Here is a 21,571-nt window from a genome sequence, read left to right as displayed (position 1 = left end):
AAATTTTCTAAGGAGTTGAGATATCCTGGGACCAGGGCTCTTCTGCCCAGGGTTAGGGAAGAGTAAGATGACCTTTTCTTATCTTCCTATGAGGGGTTGACTGGCCGGATGAATAAGGAATTCCTCAACCCCTGAATCACCTTTATTACAGATCATGAGGAGACAGAAGTGACACATGCAGATTTCAAAGGCCTCAGATGTGTGGGGATGTCAGCAGATCAAAGGGGGTTGAGGCCAGGGAGGAGGGGTTCTCATTGCCTCTGCCTCTGACAGCAGCTTATGGTGTCACCTCAGGCCTTGGTGACCACCTCTGTCATTAGTTCTTGGGTTAAAGCAACCCCTGGATTAGTAAACCAGACAAGGAACATCGCCCTTAGAAATCAGATCTTTACTACAAAAGACGGATGAAACCACTCTAGGCTGAGAATTGAAAATGCATTGCTGGTTAAACTGGGTCTCCTTTGCCCTATAACACTAGTTCTTGGGAAGTTAATAGGTATCATGCAAAAAAAAAGATATGGGAATGGATTCTGTGCTTGGCTTAAAAAAAAATGAAGTGAGCATCTTATTGCAGGACTTTCTAGGCCCATTAACATGCTTAGTGCTAGAGCAATTTTAGGGCAGTGAACTATTCTATACAGTACTGTAATGATGGCTACATGTCATTATACATTTGTCCAAACCCACAGACTTCCCAGTGAACGCCAATGTAAACCTGGGACTTGAGGTGATAATGCTGCATAAGTGTAAGTCCATCAGTTATAACAAATGTACCCCTGTGGAGGGAGATGTTGATAAGGGAGGAGGTTATGCATGTGTGGGGGTAAGGGGTAAATGGGAAACCCAAGTACCTTCCACTCTATTTTGCTGTAAACCTAAAACTGCTCTAATGAATAGTCTAGTAAACAAATAAATGGATGTATAGATGGGTGGGTGGGTAGATGGATGAATGGATGGACAGATGGATGGTATTAAACCATAATAACAGAAAAACGCATGATACTTTCTGTTGTACCAAAGGGTAATACAAAACTTCATGTTTTTCACACCTGATGGCTGAGAGGTGAACTTGTGAATGGGGCACTGTCAGTGGGTTTTTTTCTATTTTTTAATATTTCTGAATTTTCTAATATGAGCATATAATGCTTTTATAAATAAGTTATATTAAAAAAACAAACTAAAGATGAAAGGAGAGGGAAGTTGATTCTAGAATCAGAAATAAAGTACTGTTCTTGTCACACACAAAAAACCTCCACAAAACTCAGTGTTTTCAAAACTATTTTTTAGGCCATTGAGCCCTCTCTTTGGCCAAATACTTTATGGGGCCAGAGTTTCAAGGAATATACTTTAAGAAACACTGAACAAGATATCTCCACTTCACCATTAAATTGACTTAAATTTCCCATATCTGAAGAGACTTACAATATCTCCCTAAAAACATGAAGGAGGCCTAAATATAATATGCAGGCTTATCTAGTTTATGGCAATATGGCCAGGGTTGTACTGTCCAAACCAAAGGGAGGTAGTTTGCATGGACTCCTGAGAGCATGGTCAGCATCATCCCTGCACTGGCCAAGGGAGAGAGAATTCTCAGCCTCGTGATCAGCCTTGGGTACCTAGACTGAGCAAGGTGAGCCACAGACTGCCAGAGCTCACCAAATAACCTTGCTCTCCTCTCACTTCCCAGCCTCCTTTGCAGTTCTGGTGGGGCTTGGGGTCATGTGACTAGTGCTGGCCAATGAAACATGAGTGGCATTGAAGTGTATCATTTCTGGGGTGGGGCAGTAAGCAGGTCATGTGCCTCTTCCATCTCTTTTCCCCTGTCTGGTGACCTTGGAGTTCATGTGTTCCATGTGGCAGGGCTACAAGGCAGAAGAGCCTGGGTCCCTGAGACACCCAATGGGAGAACCACATAGGGCAGCTGCCCTAACCTGCCTTGGACAGTGAGTGAGAAATAAATCTTTGCTGTGTTAAGTTAAGCTGCTCAGATGTCAGGGTTTGTCTCTTGAGGGTGTCAGCTTTCATTATATGAACCCAAGCTTAGAAGTTAGATGGCAGAAATCTTACATAATAGCTAATGTTCTGTATCCTAAGTTCATGTTCTCAAACAATCTTCTGATCACTATCAGACATTCTCTACTTCCCTTCTCACTTCAGTTTCCTGAAAGAATAGTCTATACCTAAAAACAATAGGGGCAGCCATTTATGGAGCACTTACTATGTGCTAGAAGAACTAAATTCTCGTACATTATTTCATTAAATTTAATTCTCATGACAACTCTATGAGGTAACTCCAATTATTAACCCCTTTGTACGGATGAGAAAACTGAGGCTTATGGAGCAGAAGTATCTTGCCTAAGTTACACAGTTAGTAAGTGGCAAAGACCTTCTGACTCAGGGTCCATCTGACACCCAAGGTGTTAACTTCTCTCTCAAGCTCTACAGGATAAAATCCCAGCTCTTAGCATACATGAAGGGGCCTCTCTTACACATCTGCTGCCTGCCTCACCAACTCTGGATGCGACTGCACCCTCCTTTTCCACCTGCTGAGTCTCCTCCATCCTTACGCTTCACACTCCAGCAACAGTCACCTATTTGTACCATGTTGGTGCCTCTGGCTAGAAAGCCCACTTCCTCCTCTTGTCCACCTAGTAAATTCCTATCCATCCTCTAAAACCTCTACACATATTGCCTCCTCTGTGAGCTTTCCCTGACCTCCCTGAAGTTCCTCTCTCTCCTCTGTGATGCCTCTGTGTCTTCTATTGTTGCTGATACCTCACCATGTTACAGTTAGGTGTTTTATGGTTATGCCTCCATTAGGGGCATGGACAAGATTTCTTCATCACTGTATCCCCAGCACTAGCACATGCCAGGTATATGATATATGCTTAATGAATATTTGTTGAACTGACTTTCTTCACTGGCTCTAAGAGTATACTCCTGAGACTAATTATTGTGCCTGCCAGTTCTCCTTTGGGAAATAAGCTTGTGCTGTAATTTATGAGATGGTCTCTTTAAAGTCAGAATTTTTGAATGGCTTTACTGGCAGCTGTACACCTCTTTCGGCAAGCTAATTAAGTCAAACCAAAAATACGGAGGACACGCTTTTGTTTCCACTAACATTTATTAAGCATCAATTTTGTGCCAGTAATTGCACAAGACATCCTCGTGTTGTCTCATTTTAGCTTAACAACAATTTAGGGGCATTAGTCTTCCTGTTTTATAGCTAACGAAATGAGGTTCAAGAAGATTGAGAGCTTCGTTCATTATTGCCACTTAGTTGCAGAGTCTAAATCTGAATTCAAAGCTATTGACTTGAAGTCTAGGACCCTCCCAGGAACCACAGGGACCTGTTCAGATGCAACGTGGTGGCCCCAACCTGAATGTGTGCTAGCCTCTCACTTGCCTTTGCATCCTGTTGCATCCTGATGGCATCGTCATGGCCTGGGGATCTATGAGAAATCTCTGAGCATTTTCAAAACAAACATTTCCCCCCTGAGTTCCTCCCTAGGCCTCACTTCACCTCTCCCATGCTCACAGTGGTTGAGCCCTCCTCTGTCCTGCTCCATCTCCTCCTAGAGCAGAGACCCAGCCATATCCAGGTGGAGTCCTGTCAATCTGGGACTGAGAGGCTTGTTACGCTGGGCCCCACAGCTTTATGAAAAGAATCTGCAATTGTGTGTGTAACAGAGAGCCCCGTTTTTAAACACATACACATATGCACACACATATTCATACATACATAAACAAACTCATACATACACACATATACATAAACACCCATGCTCAACTCAGTGGGAACTTTACTAAGGGCCAAGAGAAAATGTGTCATTACTTCAAAGAGGAGTCTCTACCTTTGGGCCTTTCCTTAGGGGACATGGAGCCATCATAATTCAACCCTAGGCTACCTAGAACTGGCCTTCTTCTGCCTCTTGACCAGTTTTAAATCTTGATACCAGGCAAGTGTGGGCTCCTTCTCTCTGCCAATAACCCGAATATTCTTAGAGATCCCCCATTCACTGGAGAATTGGCCTGAGAAAAGCATGACTTAGAAGGTGATGGTGAGATAACCCAGGCTGAGTAGGGTCTCTTTCTTTCAGATCAAAAGATCCTTCCAGACTTCAGGTGCCTCAGGCTCCCATTCATTGACCACTCCACAGGCAGAAGACACATGGACGGAGATGAGGACTCCCTTAGGAGAGAGAAGCAGCCTGACCCCACGTGGGCTTTATAAGTTTATTGGTAAGACACAGGAGCAGGGAGGTGAGGCCTAAACAAGGACAAGTACCCACAGATGAAGAGCGCAAATCCCTTGGTTGATAGAATTAGCCTCAAGGGGTACTCCCGGCTATGTAATACTCAGTGGCTATGCAAGATACAACTTCCCACCAGGTGTTTTGCCTGAGCCAGTATTGCTCTAACACGAGAGAGTTCCTGCAGGTCTATCAGTAGATCTGAAACCTTGTGTACCCAGGCAGCACATGGCCAAATAGTTACTGAGACAGGATATGAAAGAGCAGCGCAGGCAGATTGGGGTTACCCTTGAGAGATAGCCTTCCTCTGCACAGGGACATGCAGGCAGAGAAAGGGCCAAGTCTTCATCCAGAAGGGGAGGCTGAGTTAAAAGGCCTCTTTGAATGGAGGCAGAAAGATGGGCTCCAGCTCTCAAATCCTGATTCAACATTAACAAAGACTGAGGCAGAGAGGTCAAGGAGAAGGAGGAGAGGTCCACAGCAAAGCAAAGCAAGAAAGAGATGAGGACAAATGAGACAGAGGAATTTCCTAGAGGAGTCCGGAGCAGTCTGCCAGGGCAAGGCAGACTACTGGGAAATGGGCTGCCTTGAACTTTTATCTCACGGTTTTTTTGGTGGGTGAGCTTAGAGCTAAGGTCTTTCCCTGGGAGTCCTTGAACTCACTTGCACTCCCCAGCCTGGTCCTGGCTTCCCCACGGGGGCTGCAGTTCCCACTGCCAGTGACACAGCCCCCAGGCAGCATGCTGTAGCCCCCACTGACAGAGCTGGGCCAGTAGCCATAGGTGCCAGCATTGCTGAATCCAAAGCCAGCCCCTGTGCCTGCCGTCCCGGCCACAGAGCTGTTGATGACCGCTGCGGAGGAGGGAGGGACGAGTGATCAGTGTATATCCCAGGACAGAGGTGGCCCTAAGTCCGCCTCCAACCTCCCAGCCCCACTAGCTTAAATGCTTCCTTCTTAAGCAAACACTTCCCATCAACCATGAACTTGGGTTCATTTGAGCAACTCAAGCACGGGAAGAATAGCCCCAATCCTGCAAGACTCCCAAGTCAGGCACCTTGTCATTCTATGAACAAACAGGAGTAGCAGGGGCTTTCCCCAAGGGGCAGATGATGCTTGAGCATCAGATAAGCCAGCAGGTTCTTGCATTTAGCTTTACAATACCTTCTGAGTATTTTTCAAAAGAATTTCCTGATTGTTAAAATTAGGGAGTTTCTGCTGGTCCCGCTATAAGAGGGAGACTGCCAAACCCTGTGGGGCCAGCATTAAACTGGCTTTCACGGTGGTCCACACACCGGTCTCTACTCCCATTGAGGAGGCACCACCCTGTGCTCAGTTTCCTTCATGCAGGAGAGCCAGTGTGGGGGTGACAGAAGAGGGGAGGGGCTGAGAGTTTCACCGCAGCAGGGAGGAGATTGCTATGAAAGAGGCTAGTGTGCAATATCAGAATGTGCTGGGCACTGACTCCACCTGGAAGAAGCAGCTCTGAACAGGGAGGCCACAGGTCTCAGCAAGGAAGGTGAGTATGTTATAAAGTGGTCAACAGGCAGAGCCAAGCTGTTCCCCAGGGGGCTGGGTGGTGGACACCCACCCACTTTGTGTTTGTTGATGGACTAAAAGTATTCCCTCAGAGTCATGAAATACTTACAAATGCTCACAGAGTTGATATATTCTCCAGACATCCTGAAAGAGAGAAAAGCACTGGAGAGTCTGAATCACGTGGACTCCCATAGTGGCCCTCACTGCCTAAACACAGGCTGGGGATCCCCAGCCAGACAGATTCAGCCTCCACGCACCCCACACTTGCCGGATGGCACTGGCTGCCCTTGCGTGTCTCTAAGTCCTCCCTCTTGCTCCTCAATCTACTCTTCCCGCTGCAGAGATGTGGAACCTGCAACTTTGGAACCCCCAACAGCATTACCACACCCAAGGTCCCTCCTGCAGGGTTTCTCTTGAACCCTTTTCTTTACTACTGTGAGCAGCTGCCTGAATAAATACATATGTGGAAAGATCAGGATCAGGAGTTGCTACTAATGAACGAACTGTATGATTTTGGGACAAGTGACTTCTCTCCAGGTCTCAGTTATAAAATGGTGCTAGGTTATAACAGGGTTTTTCAAATGTTCATGCTTCGTGTGTCACCCTTCCAACTGTTGCTAGGACCATGTTTGACTTGTACTGTTAGATATTTAGTATTTTTAATTGACTCTGCCTTTTACGACAAAAGTGCATTTCTTTTAAAAAGAAGTTTTATATCACCAGGGTAAATAGAAACCAGTATTATTACCTAATCAAATAAGAAAAAAAGTAGCAGTAAAAATAAATATAATGAAAAGAAAACAATTTAAAACTTTTGGGCTAGATAATGCTATTATCTTCCCAGAGATTCTGCATCTGAGATCTACTGTCTCTTTATCAATAGGGGATATTTGCAAGTGTCTGAGAGGTGTTTTTGTGTTTGTTTTGTTTGTTTGTTTGTTTGTTTTTGAGACAGAGTCTCATTCTGTCACCCAAGCTGGAGGACAGTCGTGGGATCTCAACTCAGTGCAACCTCAGCCTCCTGGGTTCAAGCGATTCTCCTGCCTCAGCCTCCCAAGTAGCTAGGATTACAGGCGTGCACCACCACATCCAGCTAATTTTTGTATTTTTAGTAGAGACGAGGTTTCTCCAATGTTGGCCAGGCTGGTCTCAAACTCCTGACCTCAGGTGGTTCACCCACCTCAGCCTCCCAAAGTGCTGGGATTACAGGCATGAACCACTGCGCCTGGCCATCTGAGAGGTGTTAAAGACACAACAGAACCCGGCTAAGACTTTCTCCAAAGAGTCAAAAGAGAACTGTAAAGGAAATTGCTGTCACATTATCTGGCAGGATGCTGTTTGAAACTATGCTTGTGGGTGAAGTAAACACATCTCCAGCGCCCCCTCCCCGCCCCACCCCCAACCACACTCTGGGAAACTTTAAGGTGGAGACTTGCAGTTTCTTCCAGTCCCTCGGTCCCGCCCACCTGCACTCCTCGCCCTCCAGCAGCTTGCGGTAGGTGGCGATCTCAATATCCAGGGACAGCTTCACGCTCAAAAGCTCTTGGTACTCGCGCAGCATCCGTGCCAGCTCCTCCTTGGCCTGCTGCAGGGCGCCCTCCAGCTCATCCAACTTGGCCCTGGCGTCCTTGAGGGCGCAGTCCCCCCGCTGCTCGGCGTCAGCGATGGCCATCTCCAGGTTGGCACACTGGGGTCAGGAGGTAGCATTTCTCCCTGAGTTCCTCCCTGGGCCTCACTTCACCTCTCCCATGCTCTCAGTGGTTGAACCCTCCTCTGTCCTGCCACATGTCCTGGAGCAGAGACCCAGCCACATCCAGGTGGAGTCCTGTCAACCTGGGACTGAGAGGCTTGTTACGCTGGGCCCCACAGCTTTATGAAAATAATCTGCAATTGTTCCAAACTTCAGATGGGAGCTAAAGGTGAGGGATGAGAGCAGGACCTCCATTTGAGGAAGGGGATTCTGAAATGGATGCTCAGGAGAAGGAGGGGCAGGGGGTGCTAAGAAGTTCACCCCTCCCTTAGGAGTGAGTAAGGAACGCTCCAGTCCCCTTCACCTGCTTCTTCACACCCTCAGTCTCCGAGCGCAGCCTTTGGATGAAACGGGTCAGCTCTGAGATCTCATTTTTGGTGTGTTTCAGATCATCCCCATGCCGGCCGGCTGCTAGCTGCAGCTCCTGGAACTAGAGGAAAAGGAACCAAAGCAAGGACACTGACTCAGGGCTTGGCTGGGATCAGCCCGGTACAGAGGCTGTGCCTGCACTTGCAGAGCCTGGCAGAGGTTGGTCCAGGTCCCCCTCCTCACTGTGTCTATCAGCAGCCTCCCATTAAAGCATTGGGCCATTGCATTTGCTTGCCTTAAGCATGGCTGATATGGATGGTTAGAATTGGCCATAAGGACTGGTGAATGTCCCAGACTCTCCACGTGGCAACTTTATAACACACTACTCCAATTATGACATTCCTCTGCCTATCGTCCTTCAACGTCAAGGTCAAATTCAAACTCTTACATGGCATCCAGGGGCTCATTTCTTCCTGCCCTTGCCTAACACCTGTCTGACTCCCAAGCTGGGCCAAACAGTCCCACAGTTCCCCCAGATGTCCCATGTGCTCTTGTGTCTCTCTGAGTCTTTGCCTGAGCCTCTCCTCTGACCTGAAAAACCCTACCCCATCCATCCTCCTTTTTCCCTAGCTAGCTCCAGCTTAGCCAGTGCAGAGTCCCTTCCTCCATGAGGCCTTCCGTGATGCCCTGGTTGGGTGCAATCCTACTCCACTGCCACTGGCACACCAGTCCATAGGTCTCCCCACACTGTACTGTATTGTGAACCTGTTTCCATGTGTTCTCCATCAGACCCAGAATGAATGGATGACAGAGACTTTTTCTTTTAACTTTAAATTCCCAGTACCTAGCATAATGCCTGGTTGGTGCTCAAAAAAACTCTCATGAATGAATGAGTGAGCCAGTGAGCTGTCCATCTGTATTTTCTGTGACTCCCTCCCCTTGATACCTTAGCTGGGCCCCAACCCACAGGCAGCTTTGCTGGGCTGGGATGGAGGGAGGCATTACCATGGAGGAACATTTTGTGTGCATGATGGGGGTGGATTCAGCTATATCCCAAAACCACTAGCCATGAATTTTAGGTCATCTACTAATTTGGGATTATTTCTGTCTTTGATGTCATCTATTAAACAGTCACAGAGAATACATCAGTTCTACTCAGAATGTGGCTCAAGGGGAACACAAAACAGGGACCCTTCAGCACTCTGGAGGTGGTGTACTGCTCTGTCTCTGTCACTGGGTGCTCCACCCCAGCATGGCCCAAGATTTAGGATTGTTCCTAAAGATACCAAATTATCCAGAAGGCAGAGAAGGCAGAGGGGCTTCTCTCTTCACTCCTGGTGTTTTATCTTTGGTGCCAACCCTAAACAAGGGGCCTTCTCCCACTTCTCTGCAAGGCTGTATGAGCAGGATGCCTCCCCCTACACTGGTTCTGACACCAAGCAGCTTCATTCTGAGACGAACAGGTGAACATCTTCCTGCCACTCCTCTGTCAAGCCACACAAAGCCCTTAGAGTAAATGCTTCTTTCCCAGAGTCACCTTCTGATTTTCTGTCTAAATGCAGTGGAATTTGAAGTCAGTCACCTAGATTCTGATCTAGCTGTGTCACTTGCCAGCTATTGCCTTTGGTAAGTAGCTTGAACTCCCTGGGCCCTACCTTCTCTATCTTTAAAAGGGAATCATCAAAACAAGCAATCATAATACTGTTATGATTCTGGGCATTCCTGACCCTAGCTTGCAACACTAATGTGGAAGGCTTTGGGGACTGAGGAGTTGAGTTTGAACCTCTACCAAGAAGCCCTAGGCTATGTCTCCTAGACCTTGAAAGCCTCCCTCCTCCACCGCTGCAGGCTAGCAAGGAGGCAGGGAGAGGGATGAGATAAAATCTCCCAAGAGTGAGGATTCCCTTGAGAAGGAGCCTGATAAACAGCAAGGAACAATTAGGAAGTTGCCATCTTGATCTGAGAAACCAAATTATCTAAAGAATCACTTCCCAGGCAGGGCGTGGTGGCTCACGCTTGTAATCCCAGCACTTTGGGAGGCTGAGGCGGGAGGATCACGAGGTCAGGAGATTGAGACCACGGTGAAACCCCGTCTCTACTAAAAAGACAAAAAAATTAGCCGGGCGTGGTGGCGGGCACCTGTAGTCCCAGCTACTCGGAGAGGCTGAGGCAGGAGAATGGCATGAACCCGGGAGGCAGAGCTTGCAGTGAGCCGAGATTGCGCCACTGCACTCCAGCCTGGGCCACAGAGCGAGACTCTGTCTCAAAAAAATAAATAAATAAATAAAATTTAAAAATAAAAAAAGAATCACTTCCCACCCACTACCATTAGGGGAGTTAAGATCTGAGGCCTCAAACTTCTGCTTTATCCTTGGAGTTAGACTTGAATGAAAAGGTAGAAATTACTTGATTCCAGATCACACTGAAGAGACCCCCTCACTTATGATAATTAGCAAGGGAGTTGAGATGCCAACTACTCATGTTGCTTCTCCCCTCCAGACAGAACTCTCTGCCTCCAGGGAGTTGTTTCTGACCTGCCCCACCTGGTCCTAGTTCCTCAATCTGGACTCTGTTTGCACCACATTCACCTGCACTCAGCTGAGTGCATCCTCCAGGGGTGCTGTTGATCTAAGTGGGTGCCAAGGACACAGCTGTGTCTTCTCCTCCCCTCTGGCTTCCCCCAGTGCCCAGGACAGTGCTGTGCTCCCAGCAAGCTATGGGCCACCACAGTGAGTCACGGGGCAGACAAGACAGATCTGGAGCAGAGGGCCCTGCATACTTCACTGTGGGGAGTTTTGCGACCTCACCTTGGTCTGGTACAAGGCCTCAGCCTCGGCCTTGCTCTTCCGGGCGATCTCCTCATACTGGGCGTGGACCTCAGCAATGATGCTGTCCAGGTCCAGGTTCCGGTTGTTGTCCATGGACAGGATGATGGATGTGTCACTGATGTGGGACTGGATCTGAGCAATCTCCTGCAGAGGAAACAAGGAAGCATGAAATGCCTTCTATGACCAGAGAAAAGTGCCAAGGTGATGGCCCTGTCCCAGGGGGATGGCCCTAGACCATCCCACACAGATGGAAGCTGCACTTCCCAAAGCTTGTAAGAACGGAGCTCACAGCCCAGAGGTTCCAATAGCACATCTGAAAACTGCTGAATGGGTTTGAAGCAGCCCAGGAAGAAAACAGCCCATACGTCTGTCCCCTGGGACAGGACAGGAGTGGGGAAGGTGGAAGACAACAGCCTGGCTGCCACACATGGGACACTAAGGGGCACAGGAGCCCAGGAATGCTTGGCCAATAGGTTGAGGCTTGAAACCAGATGTGCATAGAGAAGGTAGAAGGGGTATGAGGACTTCCTACCTCTATCCCTGGGGATTCCTGCCCAAGACCCCCAGGAAACATCCCCAGCCACAGAGAGAAGAGAAGCAGGAATGAGAATACGCTTGGCTGAAGTTCAGTGGGAACGCCTTAAGGACTCTGTTTTCCTGGAGGAAGTGAAAGCCGGACATCCTCAGGGCAGTCAGGGATGGATGGGGCACCAGGATAGATGGCCACTCCCACCTTTGATCTACAGATTTCTCAGCACCCCAATGCTGGAGGTGCCCTGGACTGTTTAAGTTACTGATAAGTAAGAAACTGTTCATCACATATCTGTCCTTCCAGAAGACAGAGCCAGAGGTGGGGCAGGGGGAGCCTTACCCCCTCGTACAGGCACTTGAAGAACTTGATTTCTCCATCCAGGGCATCCACCTTGGCCTGCAGCTCCACTTTGTTCATGTAAGCTGCATCCACGTCCTATGGAGAATCCAGATACCCCTGACCTCACCTTTCTTCAAGCCCAGACAGGCCTCTCCAGCGAACTGACACCCGCAGGCCCTGCCCTAGCTAGCTGCCCAGGACTGCAGATCCAAGGGGCAGGAACCTGCCTTCCAGCCACAACTTCACTGTCAGACTCACTGCGAAACCTGGGGCAAGTTTCTCAAACCTCTGGAACTCCTTCTGCCTCTATTTCTCAGAGAAGGGTGTGGGACTCTGTACCCCACTCAGCCAGTCATTCAGCCAACAGAGAGAGCCAAGGACAGCCACGGTGATTTGCCAGAAACTAGCAGAGTTGGAAGGCAAACCTGCAGCCTCTCCCAAAGCCTGTCCTGTTCCCCAGCCAAAGTGGACATGAGTTGGGACTGACTATCCACATCTAGGTTCCTGTCCACAGATAAAGTACTGTGTGCTAAACCAACACCCAGGTGTCCCAAAATGTCCTGAGCAGCCATCCCTTCACCTCCTCCTTCAGCACTTCGGCTCCAGGCCCTTCTGTGGGGGACTCAGACCTCAGCTGCTCCTCTCTCTTAGACCAACACCCACTGCTGGGGGACTGAAGGGAACCCATGCACCCTCCTCACCTTCTTAAGCACCACAAATTCATTCTCAGCAGTTGTGCGCTTGTTTATTTCTTCTTCATACCTGCAGGGAAAGCATCACAGTGAGCAGAGTGTGTGTCTGTCTGTGTGTGTGTGTGTGTGTGTGTGTGTGTGTGTGTGTGTGTATACGTTCTCATAGTGAAATGAGAAAAGAGATATCCATATTCTATGCCTTTTAAGAGGTATTATTCTATACCTTTGCAAGTCCGTCCCAACGCACCAGGACTATTTGGCCAGAGTTGGAGGCCGGGCATGAAGTAACCTCCTCCTAAGCCTGGTGGTTTGAGGCCTGATTTCCTCTGATGCCTGGGGAGTGAGTAGGTTCTTCCTCTTCCCACTCAGTATCTGAATCACAGAAGCATGCCAGCTACCCCTTTCAGCCATGATTCTTGTGCCAATCCTGCTGCCTGACACCCTACCAACAACTCCCCTCCATCCCTAGGCAGGGGTCCCAAGGAAGCCAGAACTATCCCCCAAGGGAAAAAGGAGGCACATGGCCCAAGTGTCCAGGACCTAAAGGCAATGAGAGAGGAAGCCCAACAGGAACTCCACCTCCTTCCCTACGGCAGAGAGCAGCGGGTGGGTTGGGGGTGGTTCTTTGGAACTCAGGGGCACAGTGGTGAGCTTAGGAGCCAAGAGGCTGTGGCACACACAATACAGGTTCTCTTGAGTGGGGAGCAGGAAGGAGCGTGCCAAGGAGGGGATCACCTGCCAGGACCACCCTGACGCTGCCCAAGAGGCTGGTTGTCCACTGTCCAGTCTGCCTCGTTGCCCACAGAAGGCTCTCATCTTGCCGGGAGAGATGAACCCAGTACCTTTGAGGCCAGAGGCAAACATCCCAGTGCCTGCTGGGAAAGCCTCACCCTGGGAGGCAGGCCAGCCTGGAGTGGCGTCCTGCTCACCTCTTCTTGTAGTCCTCCACCACTTCGCGCACGCTCCTCAGCTCCAAGTCCAGCCTCACCCTGTCCCCGGACAGCGTCTCCAGCTGCTTCCGCAGATTGCTGATGTAGCCCTCGAGGATGGGCTCCAGGTTGTTCTTGCAGTTGTTCAGGTCCAGCTGCTGCAGCAGCTCCCACTTGGTCTCCAGCACCTGGTTCTGCTGCTCCAGGAACCGCACCTGGAACCCATGCCACACATACTTAAGCAATGTGGAGAGGGGATGTGAGATTTCCCTTCCCAGACAGGAACTGTGTTTTCTTATGCTACACTAGTTTTAAAAATGAGCCCCATCCCTTAAAAACTGCCACCCATGCCACTCACACCCCCACTCCTTACCTAGGGTCCTTTGTCTGACTAAAGTTCTCACTCTGAGGCAGCCCCTAAGGTTGGGATGGGCACCAACATCTTCATTTCCCTCTCAAACTATCAAGATCTAGATCTCCTGTCTCCTCTGCACTTATCCAAACCTGCCTGGACCAATGTCCATGTTCAGCCCAGGCCACCTCTCCAAGGCAGCTCCTTAGATACAAGCTGGCCTGTGCTAGCCTTCACACTGTCAGTCCCTCTGCTTGGGGTCTGGTGGCCCGTGCTCTGCCTTTTCTCTCCCTCCTTGTGCGTGGGCTCTCCTAGCCCAGCCAGAGGCAGATGCTCAGCTTATCTGGGGTCTCCGGCCCTCCTAAGTTGCTTTCATGTCTAAGTCTCTACTGTCTCAATAACAGCATTGGCCCAGCAGCAGAACAAGCATTCTCAAGTTGCAACCTACAAATATGTCATTCCCTTGCTTAAAACCCTCAGGTGGTTCCACATCACCCTCAGGGTCAAGTCCATATTCCTTATCACACTCTTCATAATGTGCCCAGCCCTCCTGGCTTCCTTCTTTACTCATACAATGATATCGTAAACCCAAGGTCTCCCATTCCCCAGACAAGTCCTACCATGCTGCATGTGCTGTCTCCCTAAATTGCGTTTTCCCCACTTTCATCTGAAAACTCCTACTCATGCCTCGCCACCCTACCTCACTGTCACTCCGGGTGAGCTTCCCCTGCTCCTCTAAGCTTAGGAAGTCTCTGCTTCCCAATACCTTCCTACCACTTTGTTCCTCAGTGATTCTCAAACCTGAGGGTACATCAGCATCACCTGGAGAGCTTGTTAAAATGCAGGGTGCTGGGCCCTACTGCAGAGTCTCTGATTCAGTTGCTCTGGGGTGGAGCCTGAGAATGTGCATTCTAACAAGCGTCCAGGTGACATTGCTGCTGCTGGTTCCAGGGCCACCTTTGAGAACCACTGCTCTAGGGCACCATGACCTCCAGCTGCCTTGCCTCATAGGCTGCGTGTGTTACAGACTGAGTCTGAGCTGTCAGGGGACACAGGAGGAAGAGCTGGGTCGCATGGCAGTCTAGATGCCGCAGGCTGTCAAGGGCATCTCCTTCGCCTAGCTTCTAAGTCTCACAGGCTGTCACTCTCCTACTTCTCAACTCAGAGACCACTCTCATTGCTTCCTGGACACCTTCCTGGGCTAGGCTGCTGGCTCCTCTCATGCCTCCAACCCCGATCCCTTTGCTCTGATGTCCAGGCTTTGTCCAGTTCCTCCCTGGGCTATGTCTGCATCCTGGGGAGGTGTCCTGCCTTCCTCTGCTTCAGACAGGGAGTGCCCCAAGGACAATGAAGGTGGGGGAAGGAAGGGGCTCTATGGCATGAGCAAACCTTATGGGCCCAGCACCTGGGGAGCTTTCAAGTTGTTTACCTGGTGTCTGATTTTGCTGGGAGAAAATGATTTCTTGCTCTCAGGCAAATTGAACCACAAATTAGGGAAGCAGCTCCCTCCTGAGTCCTTAAAAGGGGACCCCAAGATCAGCTTTCTCCAGAAAGACCCACCTTGTCGATGAAGGAGGCGAACTTGTTGTTCAGCACCTTGATCTGCTCCCGCTCCTGGGCACGCACTTTCTGGATTTCACGGTCCAGCTCCATGTTCAGGGGTGCCAGGAGGCTCTTGTTGATGGTGACCTGACGGATACCCCCGGGCGGGCACAAGGACAGACACACAGACCCCAAGGCCACACTGCCAAACATGCTGCCAGCAAAGCCACTGGCCCGGCCCTGGCCAAATCCATAGCCTCCTGCCCACCCACTGCCACTGGCCACATTGAAAGAGATGCTCCGGGCACCCCCCAGGCTGTAAAGGCTCCGACTGCTGAAGCCCCCACTGAGCCCTTTGCCCCCTGCTCGGTAGGAGGATGAGCTGCCCCCTGAGAGCACAGCCGAGCAGCCGCTGAAGCCCCCCCTGGCAGCAGCTCCTGACTTGTAGGTGAATTGGCGGCTCATAGTGGGGAGGCCAGAAAGTGGTGATAAGATGCCAACCCTTAGCTGAGATGCAGTTCACCAGCCTGTGATCCTGGGCTCCCACTTTATAGGACTCAGGAGGGAGCCACTGGCCTAATTTGTGGGATCAGTTTGCCTGGGAGCAAGAAATCATCTTCTCCCAGCAAAATCAGACACCGGGTAAATGACTTGAAAACTCCCAAAGTACTCGTCTTGCAAGTCTTGCTCATGTAATTTGAGTTTTATCTAATGAACATGGGTAATTAGCATGGGCACATTATCCATAGAAAGATCTTAGGTGGGAGGTTTGTCGCAGTCTCAATTGCTGTTCCCCAGGGAGTGGTGGGGCCTGGGATTGTAGGGGTACAGAGGAGAGACCTTTAATTGACAGTGTCATCTGTGGGAAATCTCACAACCCTGCCAGCATCAGATGGGCTGCTTCAGGGACCCTGGCTGAGCTGCTTTTATGTGGTTAAGAAGAGGCTCCTGCTGCCCAGCTTCCCGGGGTTCCTGGAGACAGGTTTCATGGCTGGCCAGGGCCATAGGAGAGGAGCACACTGGGATTCCAGGACCAGCCTCTGGCTGCCAGCCCCCTGCTGTGCCCTCCCAGGCAGCTCTCCTGCTCCTCTGTGCCAGCTGGGCTGCCCTGCTCACCTTCCTTTGCACACACTGACTTCTTTGTCCCTTTACCATCCACCACTCTGACTCTTGACCTTGAAATAATGGTCATTGTACCATTCACGATGGCTGACACTGGTGCAGCACTTTACAGTGTAAAAGAGCTCCTCACACAAGAAGCTCATTTAATCCACTTAGTCTGCCTGGTGGGGAATGGTGATGATCCACATTACACAAATGGGGAAAGCAAGGTTCAGATAGTTGAGGATGTCATTCCTTTAGCAAACATTTAGTGAGTCTTTTCTTTGTGTGAATCCCAGAGAATGAAAATGCCCCAAAAAAGCACAGGCGCCAGCCTTGAGGACTCCCTTGGCTGGTCTTCTGACTCCACATTCAGAGCTATGCCAGCCTTATTCATTCGTCCATCCATCCATCCATCCAACCAGCCAGCCAGCCATCTACTTGTTCACTCATTTATTCATTTGTTTAACAGACTTCTGTTGAGGGCTGACTCTCTCCCAGGTACTGTGCTAGGCTCTTGGGTCCCGAATTATGAAGACCAAACCTAGCTCACAATTTTGGAGATGGAGAGGTAGGGGCAGACATTTCAATTTCATGGATCCTTGACATTGCCAAAGTATGTGACCCAAGAGTTTCCCAAATCCCAAATCCCAAATATATCCATAGTATAGAATTTCCTCCACAAAAACACAAGTATTTCACTAGCCGGAGTACTTGAATGAACAGTTGGCCCATCCTTCTTTTCTATTTCTGTACAGAGGTTATGATATGCCCCTAAAATTGTTGTACTAAGCAATTGCCAAATTTAACCTCCCCTCTTTTTTATACAATACAGTTGTTTTCTAGTTAAGAATATTCATTTTCTTCGATGTCTTCAATTTCACTAAAGGCAATGCCACCTGGCAATCCTTTAATCTTTTTTAGCTAACACAAAGTTTCTGTTCCTTTTTTTTTTTTTGAGATGGAGTTTCACTCTTCTTGCCCAGGCTGGAGTGCAATAGCATGATCTCGGCTCATCGCAACCTCCACTTCCTGGGTTCAAGGGATTCTCCTGCCTCAGCGTCCTGAGTAGCTGGGATGCAGCACCACCCCCGGCTAATTTTGTATTTCTAGTAGAAACGGGGTTTCTCCATATTGGTCAGGCTGGTCTCCATCTCCCAACCTCAGGTGATCTGCCCACCTCAGCCTCTCAAAGTGCTGGGATTATAGGCGTGAGCCACCTAGCCTGACCCAAAGTTTCTATTCCTTTGTAAGTTTCTTTGTAAGGCACAAAGAAGACCAACAAAACTGCATTGTGATGAGAATGCTGAGTATTCCAGCCAGAATCACTCCCTAATTGGCTCATTTCAGCACACCAGCACTGGGGTGGAGGTGATTCAGGCCTGCATCTCAGCAAAACTACAAATTGCTGCATGTCACAGGCCCTGAGATCACCCCCAATGGCATTTATGCTGTGAATGCCAACTCTGCAGTATGGCGTGAGTGTGTTTACGAGCAAACAGCCCCTCTCCTTATGGTTTTCACTTCCCCTCCCCTCCCTGGCCTTCTCATCTTGTGAACCTGCCACAGAGGCACCCCCAGAAACCACCTCTGATCACTTTCCTAATCCAATCACACCTCTCTTCCCAGCCTCCCACATGTTGTTTGTTGTCCAAACAACAGCATCTATTATGTCAATTGTCTCTTCTAATTTGATGTCTCTACCTGTGTTCAGGAGGTATGTCAATCTTTCCCAATGGCCAGAAATTTTCCTGAGGACAAGATCCAGGTCCTATCCTCCCTTTGGTCCTCTCTACTCACTTCCTAGAACTCCAGTGGCAAAGGACTCTCAGGCAGTTATGGACTAGGCTAAAAAACTCTTAGGTGCCCTTTGAAATCATTCTCCCTATGAACAGTATCCCTAGCACCTGTCATTGAAACTCCTCTAAGTGGGTTTTCACATAGTGAGCTCCTTGTATTTCACATCCTGCTATTGTCCTCACCAGGGGAAACTCAATGCCAGATGAACCCAATTACCAAGTCAGCCCCACTTCCCACAGTGGGGCTGTCCTGCCATTAGCCTCTGCCCAGACACTAGGGCAAGAGTTTCTGATGGTTTCAGAAAAGAGAGAAAGAAAGGGGGGGGGGGGAGAGAGAGAGAGAGGCAGGAAATCAACTTTCTGTCACCCCCAGGGGCAATCAAATAAATATTGTGAAATCAGTATTCCATATGTGGATATTCCACAACTAGAAAGATGAAGTAGACATACTTTTCCCTTCTTCACAAACATAAGAAGACTCTAAAGCGTAGAGAAGAAGGCACACCAACAGGGACCTCAGGACCCAGTGAAAGACATGATGATTATTTCTCTAGGTTTTCTATTTGTCTCCTATATTCCAGACTTGGGGCAGAAGAAGTCAGGAATCTGGAAAGGCTCAGATTTTTAAAGACTGAACAAAAGCCTGATCTCTGTAGCCACATCATCAGGAAAGGGGCAGCATAGCAAGATGGGAAACTTACAGAGAATAATCACTCTATTCCATCTCAACACACAGAAAAAACTATGGTTTCACCTACACCCACATCAGCAAAAGCTGAGTGTGAGACCTAGACCTTCACACTCACCAGGCTATAACGAGGTGCCCCAACTGCCCCCTCCCCCAGCAGTTAGATGGAATCAGGGAAGTCCAAGAAAGAAGCCGGGATTTCATCCCCACCAGGAGGTAATAAGTGCCTGACCCACTTGGTGCCAGTGGAGACCATGTGGGGAGCCCAGACTTCCACCCTCACCTGGCAATAACAAGGTAGCATCCACAGCCTTTCCCTGGCAAGGGCAATGTCAGAAGAAGGCAGCCAAAACAGAAGATTTAAACAATATCCAGAATCTCATAATAGTACCAAAATGTCCAAATTTTTATTTTAAAAATCACTCATTGTGCCAAGAACAAGGAAGTCCTCAAATTGAATGAAAAAAAGACAATTGATAGATGCCAATACCTAGATGACAAAGTTGTTAAAATTATCTGACAAAGATTTCAAAGCAGCCACAATAAACATGCTTAAATGAACAACTAAGAACATGCTAAATAGATGAAAAATTAGACAGTTTCAACAAAGAAATTAAAAAACCAGAAGAACTAAATGGAAGTTTTATTTATTTTTTATTTTTTTTATAAACATGTCCAACTTGCTTGTTTTATTGGAGAAGAGGACATGGAATAAACATCTGGGACATGAGTCTGGGAAGAACCCCCTCTCCTCCCTATACATGCCTACTGCCCCAAACTAAAAATAACCAACTCTGGGAGAGTAGCTGAGACAGCAACTGGGGGCAGGGGAAGGAGACACGGAACTCGAGAGCAGTGGTGAAGAGACCACACATGTGCTGGGAGGGCCCAGAGGCAGCGACAGCACAAACAGTGCAAGTACAAGTCTCTGTGTCTTCCCTGGGGTTATGTATAAATATATAGAAATGAGGCCTTCTATCCCATTTCTCTCCCTTCTGCTCCATGCTGCCTGCCACAGTCCCAGCTCCTCTTTCCACATGAGGGCGAAGGGAAGTGGAGGATGAACAAGTCATCACTGAATTGCCATCAGACCCACGTCCATCAGCTTCTGGATCTTTAAATGGAAGTTTTAGAACTAAGAAATATAATAATCAAAATAAAAAAACTCAATGGATACACGAAACAGGAGAATAAAAGGCCAGAAGAAAGAATCAGTGAACTGGAAGAGAGGACAACAAAAATTACCCAATCTGAATAATAAAGAGAACTGAACAATAGACTGAAGAAGAATAAAATGAACCGAGTCTCAGGATCAGGGAGACTCTAACAAAAGATCTAACAATCAAGTCACTGGGGTTCAGAAGGAAAGGAAAAGAAGGATTTCTGAAAAATAACTCAAAGAAATAAGGAATAAAAATTCCCCTGATTTGGCAAAAGACGTAAACCCACAGATTCAGGAAGCTGAGCAAACCCTAAACAGAATAAACCCGAAGAAATTCATACCCAGACATATTATAGTCAGAATTCTGAAAACTACAAAGAAAAATCTGAAAGCAGCTAAAGAGAAACAATGCTTTACCTTTAGGGAAAAAACAATTTGAAGGACAGAAGATTTCTCATCAGAAACTATGGAGGCTAGCAGGGAGTGGCATAGTTTTCAAGTGCTGAAAGCAAAGAACTGTTGATGCAGAATTCAATGCCCAGTAAAAATATCCTTCAGGAATGAAGACAAAATGAAAACATTCTCAGATGAAGAAAAACTAAGAATGTGTTTCCAGCAGGCCTACCCTGAAAGAATGGCTAAAGTAAGTTCTCTAAACAGAAAGAAAATGATAAAAGAAAACAACTTGAAACATTAGGAAGGAGGAAAAAACATGATAATTTTTAAAAAATAAGTTAATACAATAGACATTCCTTCTCTTGAATTTCCTATAAATTATGTTCAATGGTTGAGGCAAAAATTCTAACACTGTCTGATGTGATTCTAAATGTATTTAGCTGAAATATTTAAGAAATTATATTATAAATTAGAGACGGTAAAGGAATATAAAGAGGTAAGGATTCTTCAACTGATACAATGATAGCAATAGACTGTGATAAGTTATGTATATATAATAAAATACTCAGCAGCACTAAAAATGCTATACAAAAACGTTTACTAAAAGACACAATACATAAATCAAAATGGATTCTTAAAAATGTTCAAGTAACCAACAGGACAGTAGGAGAAAAATATAAATAGAAAAAAGAGAACAATTAGAAAACAAAAATTTAAATGGCAGCTTAAGCCCTAATATATTAATAATTATGTTAAATATAAAGGATCTAAATATACCAATTAAAAGACAGAGATTGACAGAGTATATTTTAAAACATGAACCAACTATATGCTATCTCCAAAAGCTTATCTCAAATATAAGTGTCTAGATTAACATCAGATAAAGTATACTTCAAAGCAAAAAAAAATTATGAGGCAGAGAGAGACAGTGTATAATTTAAAAAGACCAATTCACCAAGAAGAAGTAGTGATTTAGTAAGAAGACATTCCTAATGTTTATACACCAAACAAAAGAGTTGCAAAATATGTGAATGAAAGACTGATGGAACTAAAATATTAGATAGACAAATCCACAATTATAGTTAAGGACTCCAATATTCCTTTCTCACAGTCAATAGAACAATTAGCAAGAATATTATCAAGGATATAAAAGAGCTTAACAGTACCATCAACCAACAGGATCTAATTGATATTTATAAGACATTCTACCTAACAAAAGCAGAATAAATATTCTATTCAAGTACCCAGAGGACATATTCCCATATTGCTAATGGGAATGTAAAATGGCACAGCCATTCTGGAAAACAGTTTGACAGTTTTTAAAGAACAAAACAAGCAACTCTCATACATCCCAGCAATTAC

General features: G+C 47.4%; 1 protein-coding gene and 1 long non-coding RNA gene across 2 annotated transcripts; one reads left to right on the top strand and one right to left on the bottom strand.

Moving 5' to 3' along the window:
* Positions 1-4,222: 4,222 nt before the first annotated feature.
* KRT73 (keratin 73) lies at positions 4,223-15,560 on the bottom strand. The gene is made up of 9 exons (XM_055247795.1): positions 15,082-15,560; positions 13,170-13,384; positions 12,250-12,310; positions 11,549-11,644; positions 10,657-10,821; positions 7,845-7,970; positions 7,257-7,477; positions 5,900-5,934; positions 4,223-5,105 (listed from the first exon to the last, which is right to left on the bottom strand). Exons 1-9 carry the CDS (start codon positions 15,526-15,528, stop codon positions 4,849-4,851), a joined length of 1,623 nt encoding a protein of 540 aa, XP_055103770.1. The 5' UTR covers positions 15,529-15,560; the 3' UTR covers positions 4,223-4,848.
* Positions 6,505-12,276, top strand: LOC134732875 (uncharacterized). The gene is made up of 3 exons (XR_010116407.1): positions 6,505-8,068; positions 8,981-9,475; positions 10,534-12,276. It is a non-coding gene; the product is annotated as an uncharacterized lncRNA (long non-coding RNA).
* Positions 15,561-21,571: the final 6,011 nt, after the last annotated feature.

This window comes from Symphalangus syndactylus, chromosome 17, assembly GCF_028878055.3.
Source record: "Symphalangus syndactylus isolate Jambi chromosome 17, NHGRI_mSymSyn1-v2.1_pri, whole genome shotgun sequence".
Classification (NCBI taxonomy): Eukaryota; Metazoa; Chordata; class Mammalia; order Primates; family Hylobatidae; genus Symphalangus; species Symphalangus syndactylus.
The sequence above is the reverse complement of the archived record's forward strand: the minus strand, read 5'-3'. Positions and strand labels throughout refer to the sequence as shown.

Coding starts and splice junctions, on each gene's coding strand:
- KRT73 (XM_055247795.1), bottom strand. CDS start 15,528: ATGAGCCGCCAATTCACCTACAAGTCAGGAGCTGCTGCCAGGGGGGGC. Junction 10,822..11,548: donor TCAAGTGCCTGTACGAGGGG/GTAAGGCTCCCC, acceptor TTTCCTCTGCAG/GAGATTGCTCAGATCCAGTC. Junction 5,935..7,256: donor CTGGAGGGCGAGGAGTGCAG/GTGGGCGGGACC, acceptor TCTCTCTTTCAG/GATGTCTGGAGAATATATCA.